Source organism: Mercenaria mercenaria, chromosome 5 (assembly GCF_021730395.1).
Source record: "Mercenaria mercenaria strain notata chromosome 5, MADL_Memer_1, whole genome shotgun sequence".
NCBI classification, from domain to species: domain Eukaryota; kingdom Metazoa; phylum Mollusca; class Bivalvia; order Venerida; family Veneridae; genus Mercenaria; species Mercenaria mercenaria.
This window is the reverse complement of record NC_069365.1, coordinates 73,344,873-73,366,103: the sequence shown is the minus strand read 5'-3', so window position 1 is coordinate 73,366,103 and position 21,231 is coordinate 73,344,873. Positions and strand designations below refer to the sequence as shown.

The following is a 21,231-nucleotide window of genomic DNA, read 5'->3' as shown; positions in this document are numbered from 1 at the left end:
TTAGTACACAGGTGTAACATCATAAAATACAGGCTAAGTTCGACTTTGAGGTCAGTAGGTCAAAGTTCAAGGTCACAATGACCCGGAACAGTTAAATGGTTTGGGCATAGGATCATGAAAATTGATAGGGGAAAATTTTAAGACATTTGAATCAAAATTTTCATTTTAATTTTTATATTTGGTCCATTGCAAGTGAAAATAAAGATTAATTAAACAATTTCACCTTCTATATTTAGAACAAATCAACCTCAAATACAGCAATGGGGGATTTATTTACAATAATCTTCAAATATATTGACCTCTTGGAAGCAAAAAGTTTCATCTTCACTACTTTAAAAACAATAAAAACTTCACCACTTTTGGTATCTGTGTATTCTATAGTCATACTAAAATGATAATAAAGCTTGAATAATGTCCTTTAAATGAAATAAAAATAAATCTAGGTCAATTATATTTAATTTAGTCAAAATAACAACAAAATTTTAAACAATTTGAATTGGAAAGTCATTTTCTATTTAAAATTCTAAATTGTAAGGAAAGTATAGGAACAATCATATTGCTTAAAACATTAAAAGGTAAGATTACTTAAACTCCAATGCAGCAGTCCCATGCAGCAACCCATAATTAACAAGACACAGTACTGTGAAGTTTGGAGAAAATCCGTCAATTCAGTGAATTGTCATTCGGGGTAATTATTAACTGTGGACAACAAATGTCAGACTATCACTAGTGCAGCATGACTGAATATACACAGCAGAGCAGAATGCTAAGAAAAATAGTAATTAACAATACTAATAACAATAAAAAGTGTTGGAAGAAGTAATTCCAGAACTTGTTACGTATTTTGTGAAAAGCCGATCAATGTCAAGTAATACTGTTACTTATTTTTAAAATACGCAACAACATATCTTTCTGAGGAAGGTTTATGAAGTTAATTAACTGAGCAAGTGCCACAACACCAGCTATTGCATTTGTGTGCCTCATAAGTACTTTCCAATACAGATAACACAAGATCAGGTTGCGAGTGAGATCCTTTTTGGATACAGTTTCCTGAACACATAGAATCTACAAACACAGACACTGGAAACCTACAAAAAGTCCAACATTTTTCAGTGTTGTCACTAGTATAGGGAAGTCAAAGTGACATCCATTATGCGCTACTAAGCATACATTCTGGAATTTTTCCAGCCAAGTGATCCATTGCTCAATAGCTGTTATCACAGGCACAGGATGAACAACCTCGCGTTTCATCTTCATGACACCATCTAACATCGAGATCCCTGTTACATCAGCGGCCCCTGAGTTTATTGGAATGGTCGGGATTACATATTTGTTTAATTTATCCCCAGTCTTCAGCTCTGTTGCTGCAATTTGTGATTTGCGGCGTAACTCTTCCTTCAACTGAAAAATAACATTAAGTCAGTAAAAGATATATCTTCATTTAAGATTACCAGGAAATGTCAACAGAGATTGATCTTCAACATAAATTGCAAGCAAGAGTATAGCAATATTGATTACACTGTTATTTATTTTTGGCAACTACACAGCTACATTGAAGGTCACCTGTGTACCAATAATCAACAATTAGAATGCCGTCTTATTGCAAATAAATGTAAACCATAATGATTTACAATGCAGTAAGTTTTATGCCTGTTTTCAACTATTTTTGTTATATCAGGCGGACAGTTTGCCTAACCATTGTTCCTGGGAAGTACCAGTACTAGACTCCCATCCTCCGTAAGAAACTGCCAACTTCCTCACACTGAGAGGCATAGGCCGTAGCAGGGCTCAAACCTATGACCCTCAAGCGGTGAGAGGCTATAGTGGTTAAAAGTCAGTGACCTTAACCACTCGACCACGGTCTCCAGTAGCAATATGCTTCAAACATTCAATTCCTTTATCTGATAAATTTTTCCTCTTTCAATCACTAAGACAGTATATAGCAAAGTTGAGAGTTTGAATCAGTGCTGAATCAAAACTCACTAGCATAACTTACTAAGGCCAGTAGATGTCACAATTGCTACTTCTTCAGGAACCTGAACAGGTTTAAAAGTGCCCTTAGCCACTGTGTTTGTAACTTGCTGTAGATCAGCTGTTTCCTGGTGACCAATAAGGAAAAAATAGCAATCTAATCAGACCAATTTTGATATCTCTATATAATATTCAATTTACAATCTGAAATTTATGCTAACAATGGCACTGTACATCTGATGTGTTTATATAAGTTATAATAACTTGATATGTGTAAAGTCATAATATAAAATTATACATAGACATAAATTAATGGTAACACTCAAATAAAGATATACATACAACATATAATTTGGTATCAATGATAGATCCAGATTATAATGCATGGTATAATGTTATATTTAGTCAAAAAAAAAAACCAATCCAAATAATGATCCAGGTGTACATGTTTCAATTTAATTCAGCATTTATATTGATGCGTTGTGCATTTGCGACATATTGGTCCAGGTATACACTTTGGGAAGTTACATATGCACACACAATACATAATGATACACCAATTGTTGACTATATGTTATATATCTACTTAGAAGTTGGAAAATACACACACACTCCCCACAGCTGAAGTTGAAGTTACAATTAAATAGAACATTCAAATGTCAATATGAGCATCACAGGAACAGATTTCAAGATCTAAGATTTAAAAAATGACAAATCTACAAGTTTACAAGAAGGAAATATCTAACTAGAAGGGGAGGAGTGTAGTAATACAGGTTTAAGACCACTGCCTGGTTACCTCGGTCAATAGAGCACCATACTAGTGTTGAGGGGTTGTGATTCGAGTCCCAAATCGGATAACCCTGACCAGAGGCGTAAGAATGGGAGGAGGGAGCCCTCAAACTTGCCTGTCAGGTGTATTAAATTATACAAAATTAAAAGAAAAACACACACACAAAAAAACGACACGGTAAAAGTTGTTTAAAAAATGCAACACACAGCGAAACAATGTTAGCCTCAAGACTGTATCAAGTTCATGCAATTATTAAACATTACCATTACGGGTCTTAATATAACCTGAAATACAGTTGAAAACGTGTGTTTAAACAAAAATCAATTACATCTAATGTCCCCCTTAAGCAAATTGGAGACAAAGCACATTATGTCACATTATTACTCTTAGCATTCGTCAAAATGTTTAGTATAAAAATTGCCTCCCAAAAAAACAACAACAGCAATCTAACTGCCATTAAATTAAATAATATTATAGTTTCTTTTGTAAATGTAAACATTATTTCTGTAGCAAATATAACATGTACGCTGTTTCGGTATACAAATCGTAGAATGAGGTCATTTGTTTCTTCTTGCATTACTGTGGCAATTCCACGCAGCGCTTACGTCCCCTAGAACCTATAGCAACTGATCTGGAAGAATTTATTTTTAAAACTTATGCTTCCTTTTTACATTATTCATATTTTGTGTCCATTATATTTTGTATTATATGTCAAATCATACCTAGTAATACTTTTACTAAACATATGATTAATAATACACAGTATAAGTCATATTGACATTTGTTATGAATGAAACTGCACTGAACCAGTGTTTGTTTGATGAACTATTTATAGACCGAGGTCATAAGCTATAACAAAGTGCTCGCTGGAATCCCGTTCCCATTTAAACAACATAAACATTATCTAAGTATTTTGATAAAATCTAATTCGATGTGTTGTATATTGTTGTTAGATACGTCTTACATTTCGCATGATTTATTAGCTTTATCTCTGCATATTGCACAGTGTGTGTATTATGCCATTGAGTTTTACCTTACCAAAGATGAAAAAGTTCCATTCATACGGATATTTCATTCATAGGGGGCGAATTAATTTACCTTCATTATGTAATATTTTCTAATGTTATCTGAAAGATAACAGAGAGCTGCATGACATAATCATTTACATAATCACGTAGAAATTATAGTTTTTTATGCATTTTGGACAGCTATAAAAACTTATATGCCAGATATGTTATTACTGTTCTGCGGAAATGTTAGGACTATTTCGGGGGGCGATTGTTTACTGTTGCTTGTAGGCATATGGTATTAAGAGAATCTGAACCGGGGCTAATCGCCCCCAAAATCACTGACCAGCGTTTAACACTAGGAAAAAAAATAGTGGCTATACAAAATTCTGATCATTAACTTTTAAAAATGGCTTGTCTTTTGAATTTAAAACAAGCTTTGTACAATCATGTAAATGATTGTTTGTCATTCTCCCAATTACCAGACGTCTATCATAGCAGTATTTTTGCCTGAAATTTTGACCCAGTCTTCCTTCTAAAAAGAACCGTAATTTGCCAATTATGACATTAAAAAGAATTACAATAGTCATTGTCTATGATCCCAGGATTATGTAAATTCTGGCCTCTAATAACTTTGGAATTGGAACATGAACTATTTACATTAAGTCCTCATTTCCAAACATTCACAGGAAAAGAGACACAATTTCTTAGGCTATAGGCCTATTGAGATTCTGTTGGGTTTAAAAATTTCACAGTCCAAGCTTTTCAATTTGAAGCAGTTGTTATTTGTGACTGGTTTCTATGACAATAATTTATGTAAATATGAATAACAGAAATTATTCAAATCTATACCGAACTTTATTTTGTTTAGAATATTTGTCCCATAGTTTTCACATGTCAAGATTTGATCTTAATGCAGTCTAAGACATAAGAAACTTATATTGCATTCAAAAATCATGAATTATCATTAATACAAATAATTGCAATAGATCTAATGGAACATAAACTTACTAAAATGGATCCGTAATTACAGATATTGGCAGCCACTGCAATAACACCACTCCTTTAATTTTTTATGGTGTAATTGAAATTTGGATGACATGTACAGTTTTGCACACTGATCTTAAAACTGACTTTAAGGGACCATGAATGTGACCTACTTTCTAATATTTTAGCATCAGTTTGGCATTTTAAACATGTGGCTCATATTACTCAGGTGAGCGATTCAGGGTCATCATGACCCTCTTGTTTTGCTGATTTTGCAGTTTGTGTGTTTGACAGAGAATATTTTTCTTGCATCACACATGACCCCCACTTTTCTTTTGATTTTTATTTAGCACTGACAATATTCTTCAAGAAAATGTAGGTCGCAGAATTTTAAAATGGGCCCAGATGTGTGCTGCGGCCATTGGAAATATGTCAGTTTTATATAGAATAAGGAAGAACAGCTATTTAGTGTGTTGTAACCTAAAGAAGAACAGCTATTTAGTGTTTTATAGCCTTGTTTACATGCTGGATGCTGATCACTACCAAATAGAATGTAAGCCTCCGCTGGTCTAGTCACAGGTAGTCCAAATATAAATAGTACTAATCTTTTTTCCTTTCCTAGTGCATTTTCTCGACAGCAACGTGCTTACTTTTACCCTACCGCGTTTCATTATGTATCACTTTGCATTCTATTGAAATCAGCATGTTCCTATCACATGCTAGGTAAAAATGGCGGCGTAAAAATTTAATGTCTCGAAAAGAGAAATTGAAAGAATCAAAAAGTAGTAAATTCAGCGGGTTGTATTTAATGAACTGTAGTTTTCTTATATAAAAGTTAACACCCCCTTTTCTTTTTGTTTTTGTTAAGTAGCGATCTAGTTCTTTATGGGAATATAAGTCTCTGAAAATCTGATATGCTAGAAAATGTCGAAAAACCATTATGAAGTAAGTGGATTTCATTTGAAATAAAGAACAGCTGGATTTAGTGGTGTTCAACCTATAAGAGACACTACATGGTATTTTGTCAAACTCCTCAAAAATCAATGAAAATGCCATTAATCTATTCTTTATGATGTAAAACGGTGACAAATGGCTGAAAACTTAAATTTCTTGTGATTTTGGGATTTAGATCGAATTTTCGACCAGGTGGCTCTATTTTGGTCTGTTTTAGGATTTAGTAAATGTCTTTTCTCGCATTTTAACACTACAATTGTCTAAATATTATTGAAATTAGAATGTTTCTGAATGAAAAGGACAAACATCGTAAAGATTAAATGGATCTTGAATGAAAATTCGACGAATACAGTAAAATAAAATGAAATATTGCTTGCACAGGGCTAAATTTTGCGTATTTTGGGGGATGGGGGTGACCTGTAATGAATTGTCATTTCTCTATACTTTCTCAATATTTTGCAACAAAACTAAGCAGAATCATTGTAAAACAGGTTTACATTGAGAATGAATGCAAATTCATGAAAAAATCAAACAAAAAATTTTTCTTATAGGCTGATCACTATCAAATAGAATGTAAGCCTCCGCTGGTCTATTTACAGGTAGTCCAAATATAAATAGTACTAATCTTTTTTCCTTTCCTAGTGCATTGTCTCGACAGCAACATGCTTACTTTTACCCTACCGCGTTTCAGTATGTATCACTTTGCATTCTATTGAAATCAGCATGTTCCTATCGCATGCTAGGTAAAAATGGCGGCGTAAGAATTTAATGTCTCGAAAAGAGAAATTGAAAGAAGCAAAAAGTAGTAAATTCAGCGGGTTGTATTTAATGAACTGTAGTTTTCTTATATAAAAATTAACACCCCCTTTTCTTTTTGTTTTTTGTAAAGTAGCGATCTAGTTCTTTATGGGAATATAAGTCTCTGAAAATCTGATATGCTAGAAAATGTCGAAAAACCGTTATGAAGTAAGTGGATTTCATATGAAATAAAGGCATACAGACACTAAATAGCCTGAGCACTACTGGCTTGTTTGGGCTGAAACTTGTTTTATAAGCTGAATATAGATGAAACTTCACATAGAGAGCAAAAAAGCTGAAAAAAAAAATTTCATATTTCCTTAATGGCATACAGACACTGCTGTATAAAGAAGGATTTTTCCTTGAAATCATTGCTATATATTGGTTGAAATCATATTGCATGCCTATACTTGACATACTGGTAGCATCTGCATGTTGAAAAAAGACTCCAAACTGATTTAACATGTGAAATTTATTCATACACCCCTACCCTAAATTGTGATTGTCATTTCAGTGTATAAATTACGGTGTGTCCGTTTGACCAGAAATATTTTTCTTGCATCAAACATGACTCCTACTTTTCTTTGGATATTTTTACAGTATAAATGTTGCTCTACAAGAAAATATAAGTTAAAGAAATTTAAAATGGGTCTAGGTGTGTATTGCAGCATTGTGAAAACTTGTCATTTTATATAGAATATATAGTGGTGGCTATTTAGTGTGTTATAAGGCTGATCACTACCAAATAGAATGTAAGCCTCCGCAGGTCTAGTCACAAGTAGTCCAAATATAAATAGTACTAATCTTTTTTCCTTTCCTAGTGCATTTTCTCGGCAGCAACGTGCTTACTTTTACCCTACTGCGTTTCAGTATGTATCACTTTGCATTCTATTGAAATCGGCATGTTCCTATCGCATGCTAGATAAAAATGGCGGCGTAAGAATTTAATGTCACGAAAAGAGAAATTGAAAGAAGCGAAAAGTAGTAAATTCAGCGGGTTGTATTTAACGAACTGTAGTTTACTTATATAAAAGTTAACACCCCATTTTCTTTTTGTTTTTCTAAAGTAGCGATCTAGTTCTTTAAGGGAATATAAGTCTCTGAAAATCTGATATGCTAGAAAATGTCGAAAAACCGTTATGAAGTGAGTGAATTTTATATGAAATAAAGAACAGCTGGATTTAGTGGTGTTCAGCCTATAAGGGGCAATACATGGTATTTTCTGAAACCCCTCGAAAATGAATGGAAATGCCATTAATCTATTCTTTATGATGTAAAACGGTAACGAATGGCTAAAAACGCTTAAATTCCTTGTGTTTTTGGAATTTAGATCAAATTTTTGACCAGGTGGCACTATTTTGGTTCGTTTTAAGACCTAGTAAATGTCTATTCTCGCATTTTAGCACTTCAGTTGCCTAAATAATATTGAAATTAGCATGTTTCTGAATGAAAATGACAAACATCGTAACGATTAAATGGATGTTAAATGTAAATTCCACGAATAAGGTAAAATAAATTGAAATATTGCCTGCACAGGGCTAAATTTTGCATATTTTTGGGGATGGTGGTGACCTGTAATGAATTGTCATTTCTCTACATTTTCTCAATATTTTGCACCAAAACTAATCAGAATCATTGTAAAATAGGTGTACCTTGAAAATGAATGCAAATTCATGGAAAAATCAAACAAAAATTTTCTCTTATAGGCTGATCACTACCAAATAGAATGTAAGCCTCCGCAGGTCTAGTCACAAGTAGTCCAAATATAAATAGTACTAATCTTTTTTCCTTTCCTAGTGCATTTTCTCGGCAGCAACGTGCTTACTTTTACCCAAACCGCGTTTCAGTATGTATCACTTTGCATTCTATTGAAATCGGCATGTTCCTTCGCATGCTAGATAAAAATGGCGGCGTAAGAATTTAATGTCACGAAAAGAGAAATTGAAAGAGAAAGGAAAAGGGTTGTAATTAAGCGGGTTGTATTTAACTGTAGTACTTTTAAAATAACACCCCATTTTCTTTTTTTTTTTCAGTAGCATCATTGCATTTATTGAAATGCAGTCTCAAGATCTAGATAAAAATGCGAAAAGAATTTAGTACGAATGAGAATTTTGAAAGAACAGCGATAAAGTGAGTTACATTCCAAAACGGTGTATTTATGTTAACGAACTGTAGTTTACTTAAATAAAAGATTAAGACCCATTCTTTAGTTTGAATAGTATCGACTTCATTGGAAATAATGCCTGAATCTGATATGTAAAAATGTCGAAAAACGTTATTAGTGAGTGAATTTTATATGAAATAAAGAACAGCTGGATTTAGTGTGTTCAGCCTTAACCAAAGAAACCAGCTGGATTTAGTGGTGTTCAACAAAACTGGTAGTTGAAGAGTACACAAATGGAAAGATTTTCGGATAGCCACTATTCGATACGTTAACTCAGACTTTCTGAAAACAATGTGATATCAGGTTCGCAACTGGATCTGGAAATTCTCTACACAACTGGTTTTAGGTGATCCATGAAAATCGTGCAAAATTTGGGGGAATTCGGTGTCCCGAACGCTGAACACCGCGCTACTTTCTTTTTTGTCAAAATTACGTGTTACGTGATAGTTAGATTCAAATGGTAATTTTACGTATCAATCATTAATGATCTTCAACTTTCGAAAAAAATTTGTATCGAAATTTCGATACGGATCTCCGAAATTCGCGAAATGTTAGGTGGGCTGCTTGATAGTTTTCAAGACTTGAAATCTTTCATTTCATAAAACAGCATTGTATCATACACATAGTGTTGTGATTTAAAGAACTTGGATACCATTAAAGACATAAATTAAATGTTTATAACTTTCGCAGATAACGTTTATATTAAATACAACAATTCGGACAATATATACATATATATATACATGTACGGATACACAAACATGAACAGACCAGGAGACAAACCGTTATCAGTGAGGGAAAAAGCATATAGTTATGCTCGGATAAGAGGAACAAATCGAATAATAATTACAGATGCACCATATTGTAGTTTGAAAAATGAAGAACAAAGAAAAGAGTTTAAAGCATATTTTCAATATTATCAAAATGAAATCTTTAAACAACAGATGAGAGAAGAAATGCAAAAAGATCAACTTAAAAATTGGCAAGAAGAAACATTAAAAATATTAAATGACCAAACAAATACACAGATAATGTGGATATGGGAAGAAAAAGGAAACATCGGGAAGACTTATTTAGCAAAATGGATACATGTATTCCATAATGGAATACACTTAAGAAATGAAGCAACACAAGATATATCATATATTTATGATAAACAGCCATACGTAGTAATGGACTATGCACGTTCAGTAGAAAGACAAAACATTAACTATGAAATACTTGAATTGTTCAAAGGAGGAATACTTTGTAGTACAAAGTATACACCATGTGTAAAGGTATTTACACCACCAAAGGTAGCAGTGTTTGCTACCTTTCCACCAAACAGAAAGAAACTGTCAACAGTTACATGTATTGAATACCAAATACAAGATGAACAATTGAAACTGATAGAGTAATACAATACAGTGTTTGCTACCTTTCCACCAAACAGAAAGAAACTGTCAACAGTTACATGACTGTATTGAATACCAAATACAAGCTGGACAATTGAAATTGACAGAGTAATACAAAACATTGAAATATGACAAACAATTTTGATTAAAATAAAATAGATAATTTATAAGTGTTGTTTAATGTCAGTTACGGTTAATGGCTTACGCCGACTGTTAACCTACATTCCTTTCGGGGGCCTGGCAGAGGCCTGATCTGATATTGGATAAGGCCAAGGCAGTTTGACTGTGTCCCCGCACTGCGGGGACTCCCAAGGTCGCCCCCTGCTCATTCATTTATTAGCTCACCTGTCACATAGTGACAGGGTGAGCTTTTGTGATTGCCTGTCGTCCGTTCACAATTCCTTGTGAACATGATAGAAACCACATTTTGCAATCAACTTTAATCAAACTTGCACACAACTTGTATTGGCATAATATTTTCATTGAGATTGGACCAAAAAGGTGGCCTCTTGAGTGTTAATAATCATTTACTTTGATTCGAACTTGTCCAGAATTTTATGAAAACAAACATTCTGACAAAGTTTCAGGAAGACTGGAGCAAAAAAGAGGCCTCTAAAGTGTATACAACTTTTCCTTTGATTTGACCTAGTTTTTGACCCCATGTGACCAAGATTTGAAATCTTCCAAGAATTCATGATAACAAACATTCTGATCAAGCTTTATGAAGATAGAATAAAAAAATCTGTCTCCTAGGCTGTAAACAAGCTTATACTTTGATTTGACCTGGTGACCTAGTTTTTGACCCCATATGACCCAGTTTAGATCTTGGCCTAGAAGTCATCAAGATATATATTCTGACCAAGTTTCATGAAGATAAGATCATAAATGTGGCCTCGAGAGAGTGTTAACATGCTTTTCCTTTGATTTGACTGGGTGACCTAGTTTTTGACCCCATATGACCCAGTTTCAAACTTGCCTAGAAATCATCAAGATAAACATTGTGACCAACTTTCATGGAGATAGGGTCTTAAATGTGGCCTCTAGGTTGTAAACAAGCTTTTCCTTTGATTTGGCCAGATCACCTAGTTTTTGACCCAACATGACCCAGTTTCGATCGGAACGATGAGGCCTAGAGATCATCAAGATAATCATTCTGTGCAAGTTTATATCAAATCAAAGCATAAATGAAACCTCTGTATGGCTTAAAGGGTCAAAATAGAAAATTTTGCCTCTTTCAGGGGCAGTAACTCTAGTGCATGTATCGCAGAAACTTCCGAGCAACGAGGGAGTGATAGAAATAGTGGCAGACGATCTAATCTAGTAAATTTTACAGCATGTACTTTTTACGTCGCATTCTACTTTCAGTTTCGCATGCCCAAAACACTAGCAAAATAAAACTTTCCATGTCGATTTGTTGTCTTAAATCTTACTGACAACGAAGAACAATGGGTTTGATCAGCGATATAGGTACAAAGTCATAGATTACATGTAGATTTTTATGAATTGCCATTGCTCTTAAAGGTTAAGCAATGGTGAAATGATGGATATGAGATGATTGAAAACTTAATTATAAGTTGCGCATTGATAGTTGTTATGCCCCTCTTCGAAGAAGGAGGGGTATATTGTTTTGCAGATGTCGGTCAGTATGTAGACCAAGCCGTTTCCAGATGATAACTCAAGAACGCTTGGGCCTAGGATCATGCAAATTGATAGGGAGGTTGGTCATTACCAGCAGATGACCCCTATTGATTTTGAGATCAGTATGTCAAAGGTCAAAGTTACAGTGACCCGGAACAGGTAAATGGTTTCCGGATGATAACTCAAGAAAGCTTGGGCCTAGGATCATGAAAGTTGATAAGGAGGTTGGTCATGACCAGCAGATGACCCCTATTGATTTTGAGGTCAGTAGGTCAAAGATCAAGGTCACAGTGACACGGAACAGTTAAACGGTTTCCAGATGATAAATTGAGAATGCTTGGGCCTAGGATTGTGAAAGTTGATAGGGAGGTTGGTAATCACAAGCAGATGACCCCTATTGATTTTGAGATCAGTAGGTCAAAGGTCAAGGTCACAGTGACTAGGAACAGTAAAACGGTTTCCAGACGATAACTCAAGAATGCTTGGGCCTAGGATCAAGAAAATTGATAGAGAGGTTGGTCTTGACCAGCAGATGACCTGTATTGATTTTAAGATCAGTAGGTCAAAGTTCAAGGTCACATTGGCCAGGAACAGTTAAACTGTTTCCGGATGATAACTCAAGAACGCTTGGGCCAAGGATCATGAAAGTTAATAGAGAGGTTAATCATGACGACCAGATGACCCTTATTGATTTTGAGGTCAAAGGTCAAGGTCACAGTGACCCAGAACAGTTAAACCGTTTCCACATGATTACTTGAGAAAGCTTTGGCCTAGGATCACGAAACTTAAAAGGGAGATTGGTCATGACCAGTAGATGACCCTGACCGATAGATTTTGAGATCAGTAGGCCATAGGTCAAGGTCACATTGACCCGGAACAGTTTCTGGACGATAACTTGAGAACGCTTGGGCCTAGGGTCACGAAACTTAATAGGGAAGTTGATCATATCCAGCAGATGATCCCTGTTGATTTTGAGGTCAGTGGGTCAAAGGTCAAGGTCACGGTCACATTGAACCAGAACAGTAGAACTTTTGCTTACAGTGAGCAAATAATTTCTGTTCCTTGTGCAATTAATGAATGCATCAAGGGGGACATTTTGTGTTCTATGAGCTTTTGTTCAATAAAACTTGTTGCTTATTAATTATCAGCTGATATTTGTCTCTGAAAATGCAAGCCAACACTTCGTGATGGTAACAGATTAAGAATGTTTGAAAGTATGAATCATCAGTGTCATCTTCGAACAAAAGAAAGGAAAGCTCTTTCACAACACGGTAGGCATTATCTAAAGAATAATACAAAATATCTACCATGAGATATGAAAGATTCTCAAATGCAGTGTGAAAATAGTATGTAAAATGACGCCGGCAAGCATACTTGGACAATTGCCCTTTCAACCGGGCATTAAAAGTGCCCTTTTCCAAGGGAAGCACCATGCCCCTTTTAGAGTCTGCAGGAAACACTATGTTCACAAGGTAAATATTAACAAATTTTGGCTCTTTCTGGGGTCAGTCCAGACCCTATGATTGGATCTGACAGATTCATCATGGAATCCAAGATTTAATGTTATGGTTAATCAAACCATAAATGAATTCTCTATATGGCTGCAGAAGCCAAAGTAGCAAATGTTGGCCCTTTAACTCCTTGGGGCCGAAATGCAACTAAAGTGAGCTTTTGTGATCGCCTGTAGTATGTCGTCCGTCTGTCGTCATCAACTGTTTGATTGTTAACACTCTAGAGGTTACAGTTTTGGCCCAATCCTAATGAAACTTGGTCAAAATGTTACTCTCAAAAAAATCGGATGAGTTCGATATTGGATCATCTGGAGTCAAAAACTAGGTCACAAGGTCAAGTCAAAGGAAAAGCTTGTTAACACTCTAGAGGCCACATTTATGATATCTCTATGAAACTTGGTCAGAATGTTAATCTTGATGATTTTTAGGTCAAGTTCAAATCTAGGTCAAGTGGAGTCAGAAACCAGGTCACCAGGTCAAATCAAAGGTAAGGCTTGTTAACACTAGAGGCCACATTTATGACTATATCTTTATAAAACTTTGTCAGAATGTTAACCTTGATGGTCTTTAGGTTAAGTTTGAATCTGGGTCAAGTGGGGCCATAAACAAGATCACCAGGTCAGATCAAAGGAAAAGCTTGTTAACATTGTAGAGGCCACATTTATGATAGTATCTCTATGAAACTTGGTCAGAATGTTAATCTTTATGATCTCTAGGTCTATTGGAGTCAGAAACTAGGTCACAAGGTCAAATCAAAGGTAAGGCTTGTTAACAGTCTAGAGGCCACATTTGTCACTATATCTTTATGAAACTTGGTCAGAATGTTAACCTTGATGATCTATAGGTCAAGCTTAGATCTGGATCAGGTGGGGTCAAAAACTAGGTCACCAGGTCAAATCAAATGAAAAGCTAGTTAACACTCTAGAGGCCACATTCATGACCATATCTTAATAAAACTTGGTCAGAATGTTAATCTTGATGATCTTGAGGTCAAGTTTAAATCTGGGTCAGGTTGGGTCAAAAACTAGGTCACCAGGTCAGATCAAATGTAAAGCTTGTTAACACTCTAGAGGCCACATTTATGATATTATCTCTATGAAACTTGGTCAGAATATTAATCTTGATGATCTTTAGGTCAAGTTCAAATCTAGGTCAAGTGGATTCAGAAACTAGGTCACCAGGTCAAATCAAAGTAAAGCTAGTTAACACTCTAGAGGTCAAATTTATGACTATATCTTAATGAAACTTGGTCAGAATGTTAATCTTGATGATCTTTAGGTCAAGTTTAAATCTGGGTCAGGGTGGGGGGGGGGTTAAAAACAAGATCACCAGGTCAAATCATAGGAAAAGCTAGTTAACACTCTAGAGGCCACATTTATGACTATATCTTCATGAAACTTGGTCAGAATGTTAATCTTGCTGATCTTTAGATAAAGTTCAAATCTGGGTCAGGTGGGTTCAAACACTAGGTCACCAGGTCAAATCAAAGAAAAAGCTAGTTAACACTAGAGGCCACATTCATGATCATATCTTAATGAAACTTGGTCAGAATGTTAATCTTGATGATCTTGAGGTCAAGTTTAAATCTGAGTCAGGTGGGGTCAAAAACTAGGTCACCAGGTCAGATCAAATGTAAAGCTTGTTAACACTCATTAAGAGGCCACATTTATGACTATTTTAATGAAACTTGGTCAGAAAGTAATTCTTGATGATCTTTGGGTCAAGTGGAGTCAGAAACTAGGTCACCAGGTCAGATCAAAGAAAAAGCTAGTTAACACTCTAGAAACTTGGTCAGAATGTTAATCTTGATGATCTTTAGGTCAGATTCAAATCTGGGTCAGGTGGGGTCAAAAACTAGGTCATTAGGTCAAATCAAAGGAAAGGCTTGTTAACACTCTAGAGGCCACATTTATGACTATCTTCATGAAACTTTGTCAGAATGTTGACTCTGATGATCTTTAGGTCAAGTTCGAATCTGGGTCATGTGGAATATGACCTACTGACCTACTTTTTTGTTTTTTAAGATACAGCCTTGAAAATTGGATTTGCACATCAATCTTAAAGCTGACTTCAATGATCATGAATGTGACCTACTGATCTACTTTCTTCAGGTGAACGATACAGGGCCTTCAGGGCCCTCTTGTTTTCAAAAAAAAATTAAATCGAACTACAAATAAAAAAGTTGCATAAATACTATACACTACACTCCTCTACAGTAGGTCACAGGTCAAAGTCAGACCTGGAACAGTTATCTTGATATCCTATACTAAAGGCTGATGGCCCATGGATCTGGTGTATGAGAAAGTAACACATGCCGCAGATAAAACAACCCATTTGTAAATTGATAAAACTAGCAAAGTTCTTTCTTTTAAACATGCAGAACTACCAGTAAATGTTTTACTTTAGAGAAAACTTTCATCTTAGAACATCAGTGGCTTTCAGATGAGGTTTTTGATTTTATTCTCAGTATCCTAAAAACAAAATTTATAACCCTTTCATTTGATGTGGATCAAGGCCCTTTAAGGAATGAAATGATTTTTTTTTTGGTGTTCATGCGAAATGAATGACAGAATAGGATCAGCAAATCCATGAATTGCATTCATGTTTAATTTGCCAATCCTATTCTGTTGTTCATTTCGCATGAACACCGAAAAAATTAGTTTCATTTCTTATATTTACATTATATTTCCTTTCCATCTGTAAACAAGATAATATTATAAATTGCATATATTTTATGGCATTTAACATTAAAATCAGTATTCCGGCCATTCTGTTCACCAGACGGAACAACTGCGACATCATTTAAGGAACGTTCTCCCTGACTATATGCGGATATTTTCAAAACAGCGGTCGGTTATCACTAAGCAGCAATGACGTAACTTTCGCACCTTTCCTTTGCTGTTCATACGAAATGAACATCATAATTTTCAATGGAAAAGAATAGGTGGAATGTAAATATATACCAGTTGATGGTAATGATTTAGAGTATGATGATTATTTTGGGTCATTTCTTTTTCAGCCAGGAACCCATGCGAAAGAATTAAATCCTTACTGGAAGGACGGAGGAACGGGTTTACCAGAGGATCAAAAGAAGTCTGAAAATAAAGACAAGCCTGTATCAACAGGTATTGGAGATGCTGGGTTGTCATGGTTACGTAAGTCTTACCAAAGATGTGTGGAGCAGGCTAAAGAAGAAGGAAGACCACTGGAAGAACTGGCAGCAGAAAGATGGGGTGTAGGTTGTCTTTCAATTCTTGATTTCTGTTTTAGTATAAACATACGTTTCAAATTCATGTTGTAAAATGACGGAATAGTCATTGGACCAGCCTTGCAGGTTGTCAAGGGGCTAGACGCATTTGAAATATTTTGATAGGTCATTTATAAAATCAGGGTTGCCACATACCTTGAAAAGTCGGGGGAAAATTGATTTTTTTTCAATGTCAGAGGATTGTCAGGGAAATCTTGATGATGGTCAGTGAATAATGAGATTTTAGAAAAGTTGGGGGGGTTGGGGGGGGGGGGGGAATGAAATTCTGGGTCGATGTTTATAATGTTCAGTGGCTATGGCAGTCTTCAAGGAGTATTTATAAGTATTTCCAAACACATTTTTATGTAATGGTGTATAAACGTAATTTAAATGTTTTTGAATCAATTTTGTTTTTGTGTTAACTTTGGAATTTCGAAGACTGAAACGCATTTTAATGAAAGTTTGTTATATCTGAAACAAAATAAATGTAAAATGGAGGATTGGATGGCTGTAGGGGAGGAAAAGGCCGAAAAAAATATAGTGGTATTGGTCAGTGAAAAGTATGGTTTAGTCGGGGAAAAGTCTGGAAAAATTTAAGTCAGAAAATTTCGTTTTCTCAACTAAGTGGCAACCCTGAAAATCATTTGTGGATTTCAAATTTTAAATGTATAATAATTGGAAAATCTATTAGTTCATTGAAATTTAAACTTTTCATGGATTTACACAACCACAAAATCTACAAAAAAGTTAGTCTCGTACAAATGTTAATGACTGTGTACTGCATGTACCTTCTTTTAAAGCATGCTCATTCTTAAGGCATCACAGACTTTTTGAAATTAATGTTTGTAATATAATTTTTTTTTGTACAAAGACTATGTAAACTGGTGAATGCAGATGTTGCTTTATGTTGTACATTTTTTACAGTCATTAGAGAAAATCCAGGAGATGATTAGAAATGCTGAAGCAACTGTTTACGGTGAACCAAAATCGCGTTCTCAGTCAGATAGACCAAGAAATAGGTTTATGAAACCAACTGAAAGTGATAATAGTGCTAGAAAATATGATAAACATAGACATGCAAGGTCACCATCAAGGTCACCTTCAAGACAGTCAAAAAATGAAAGGTCAAGGACACCAGATAGATATAAACATAGGTCGAGATCAAGAGACAGAGGTGATAGTTCAAGATCTAAATATAGTAACAAAAGCAGACGTTCAAAATCTAGGTCATTATCTAGAGACAGAAAAAGATCTCGTTCAAGAGACAGAAATAGGAGAAGGTCAAGATCAAATTCTATAGATAGATATAGAAGACGGTCAAGGGAGAGGTCAAGGTCACGTGACAGAAATAGGTCAAGTGGTTCATCGTCAATGAAAGGGAGATTTATGAAGCCTGGAGAAATACAGGAAAGTGGATACAAAGGTTCAAGGTCAGAGTCTTCAAGAAATAATGCCCCAGCATGGAAAAAGAAGGAATTTCAGAAGCCAGCTGATCCAGATGATGGCATTGATAAGTCTGCAGCTCAGAGAGATGGTAGAAGTTACAGGGAGGAGAAAAATGAAAGGAAAAAGAGAAGATCACCATCATCATCTTCATCATCATCAGGTATCAATATTTTACCATACTTTCTTGTAAGGATTTATTTTTCATATGGAGGTGTTCTCAGGGGCCACAAAATCAATTGTCCGACTTGCCAAGTTTGCCACAGAGCCCATATAGATAAGTAGAATTTCACCATATTTTAATATATAATCGTTATATGGACCAGTAGGAAAAAGCTTTTGGCAAAAATGGGCAAGTCAGAATGAGATTCCGCCACCCCTACTTGATTAAAAAGGTTTTTATGTAAGATTTGGCAGCTTTACTTTATAAAATGTTACTTGCTAAAAAACAACTGCTGTAATTGAAAAGATGTATGTATCTGAGATTGTTTTCATCTTTGCAACATGTTATAGCACAAATCATTTTAAAATGCTAAACAGATAAGAGTAGGCTTTTGTGGTATTAGCGCAATGAGCAAGCAGATTGGTACAAATTGTTGCTATTTGCTCTTGCCTTACATACACTACATTTTCACATTTCTTTGAATGATTTCATGAACTTTCCTTAAGCATCTCATGTGTAAGATACCATGTTTGAAAAACTCGGAAATGACGTAATCAAGATTCTTCGCTATTTTTGGCATTCTAAATATACCCGTTACCAAACAAAGATCTTTACGAAAATCGCCGACAAATGGTGTTTATCGTCGATGATTTCATTAGGGGCCTTATAGTTTAAGACATGGTTAACTAGGAAATGATACTCACTACAGATTCCAGCTCAAGTAGCAGTGATGAGGATTCTGATAGAGGTCAGAGGTCAAGGTCAAAACAGGATGAAAGACCAAAATCACCTGTGAGGATTCTGTCAGAAAAAGAGATGAATGACCTAGGTGCTAAGATTGTCAAGGCAGAAATTATGGGAAATGAGGTATGTTAGTCTCCTTTGTTTTATTATGTCTCCCACCACACAGTGGTGTGGGAGACATATTGATTTACTCCAGTCTGTGTGTGTGTCTGTCTGTTTGTCTGTCTGTCACAAAGCTTGTCTGCACTAAGTCGAACATTTCTCATCTGATCTTCACCAAACTTGAACAAAATGTGTTTGACCATGAGACCTCGGCCAAGTTCGATAACTAGCCAAATCCACCCAGGCACTTTTGAATTATGGCCCTTGAATTACTGATTGGATCCATTCATCACAGCCGTCGAGAGACACTAGACATTTTTCAATGGGGTCCATTCATCAAAGCCATCGAGAGAAACTAGACATTTTTCAATGTTGCAATTGTGGGAGACATGCGCTTTTCTCAAAAGCATCTGTAGTTGTTTATATTTGCTTCCACTGTTGGGTGAAAACCAATTTTGGAGGCTATAGGTTTGTGCTCCATCTGTTGTCTTGAAATTTTGGATGTGATATATTTTTATGATTGGATATTCATATACCTTGTACAGATATTCACAATAACAAGAAAATATGTTGCTTGCAAGATTCAGATCCATAGCTCAAAGGTCATGGCCATACTTACAGCTATTTTATGTAATTTCTTTTTGGCAGGTCTATAGCTTTTAACACAATGATTGATATTTAAATAACCTGGCATACTTGTTTACCTTTAGCATACTATGTGTTCCATGCAAGAATAGACCCCTATCTCAAAGATGAAATTAACACTTAGATTTAAAGGACTTTTTTATGCCCCTGAAATTTTTTTTAATCACTTAGATTTAACCTTGTCGTCCAGATGTATGCCTGTCCGAGTTTGTGTCGTGCATATCTCAAAAAGTGTTTGATTCATAGTCATCAGTCCTCGCAGGATTGTTAATCAGCATGTGAAGTTGTGCATCTGAGATTTTGTTTTGAATTTTACTCAGCCAGATTGGCGTTATGGCCCTTGACTTAGTAAAAATATACATAAAGGACTAAAAGTTTTGTTGAACATATCTCAAAAGGTATTTGACCAAGGGTTGTGAAATATTATAAGAATATTATTCAGCATGTGAAGTTGTGCACATGGGGTTTTGTTTAGGATTTCACTCAGCCAGACCAGTGTCATGGCCCTTGACAATCAAAAGCATGCATAAAGGACCTTCAAGTGTGTTGGTAGTTATCTAAAAAAATATTTAACCTAATGTCATGAAACCATAGGTTGTGCACCTTGGGGTTTGTTTAGGACTTATTTCAGCAAGGCCATGGTTACTAGTGTAGGCCTTTACTTGGTCAAGATGTGCATTAAGAGACTAAAAGTTTATCTTGCACATATCTAGAAAGTATTTGATCTTGAGACATTAAACTTAATTTAAATGTTTTTCAGTAGCAGAAGTGACTGTGTACATTAATATGAACTGCAAAATGTCTTACAAGGTCTAATGAGGAAACCATCAAGCTGGATTCCAGAAGATTGGTGCTTCTACCCAGGTGCCCACCCATACAGATAGTGTTAAATCATTTAATTTCGTGGGCACCAAATTTCATGGTATTAGGCTAGTGCACTTATTTCTGACATGGGAATGTAAATGTATGGGATTTTGTTCTTTGAATGTAAAATCAGTGGTAAGTTTACTTGCTCACTGGGATTTGATTTTGTGGGTTGTTCAGCTATGAAATGTGTGAAAATTTGTCCCTCAAGAATATTAATGATTTAACAGTAACCCCTCGAAGGTTCCTCCACCATTAAAAACTGAAAATTTGCCATGTGACCTGTATTGCTTTGGTGTTAGCATTAGTTGCATTTAAATGAGTCTATATCTGGATTTGATATACTTACTGTTTTACTTGAAAAATAGATAAAGTCACATGAAAGTTCTCTAGAATAATTAAACAGTTATTCATATTTCAGGAGCAGGCAGCAAAGTTAAAAGCCCAGCTTGAAGCAGCAAGAGAAGCTAAGAAGAATGCACCTGCTATACCTCAAGGTCAAAGTCAGAAGAGGGAAGATGATGATGACTTTGTGACCTTGACCCGTACTGATAGATCTGGGTTAGCTCGACCTGTACCAGATAGTCAGTATCCTGCAGAGTCAGGTGGAAAGAGGAGAAGGAAAAAGCAAAAGGTATATGAACCATTTCAAAGCATATTGGTGCACCACATGTTGGAATTGAAGAAAAAATAGACAAGTAGTTGTTTCATACTTGTACCTAATGGTGAGATTTAATGAAAACTTCGTAGAAAGGTTCACTGCCAAGATTGTTTGGGCATATCATTAGTATTTTCTGGTTGAGTGATGT

At 35.3% G+C, this 21,231-nt stretch overlaps 1 protein-coding gene across 1 annotated transcript in view; it reads left to right on the top strand.

The window, feature by feature from the left end:
* Positions 1–21,231, top strand: part of LOC128557136 (CWF19-like protein 2) — a 65,421-nt gene that overhangs the window by 6,504 nt on the left and 37,686 nt on the right. The window contains exons 6-9 of the mRNA XM_053543948.1: positions 16,234–16,449; positions 17,386–18,067; positions 18,777–18,934; positions 20,844–21,056. Of these exons, the coding sequence (XP_053399923.1) occupies positions 16,234–16,449; positions 17,386–18,067; positions 18,777–18,934; positions 20,844–21,056 (1,269 nt within the window). The remainder of the gene's footprint in view (positions 1–16,233; positions 16,450–17,385; positions 18,068–18,776; positions 18,935–20,843; positions 21,057–21,231) is intronic.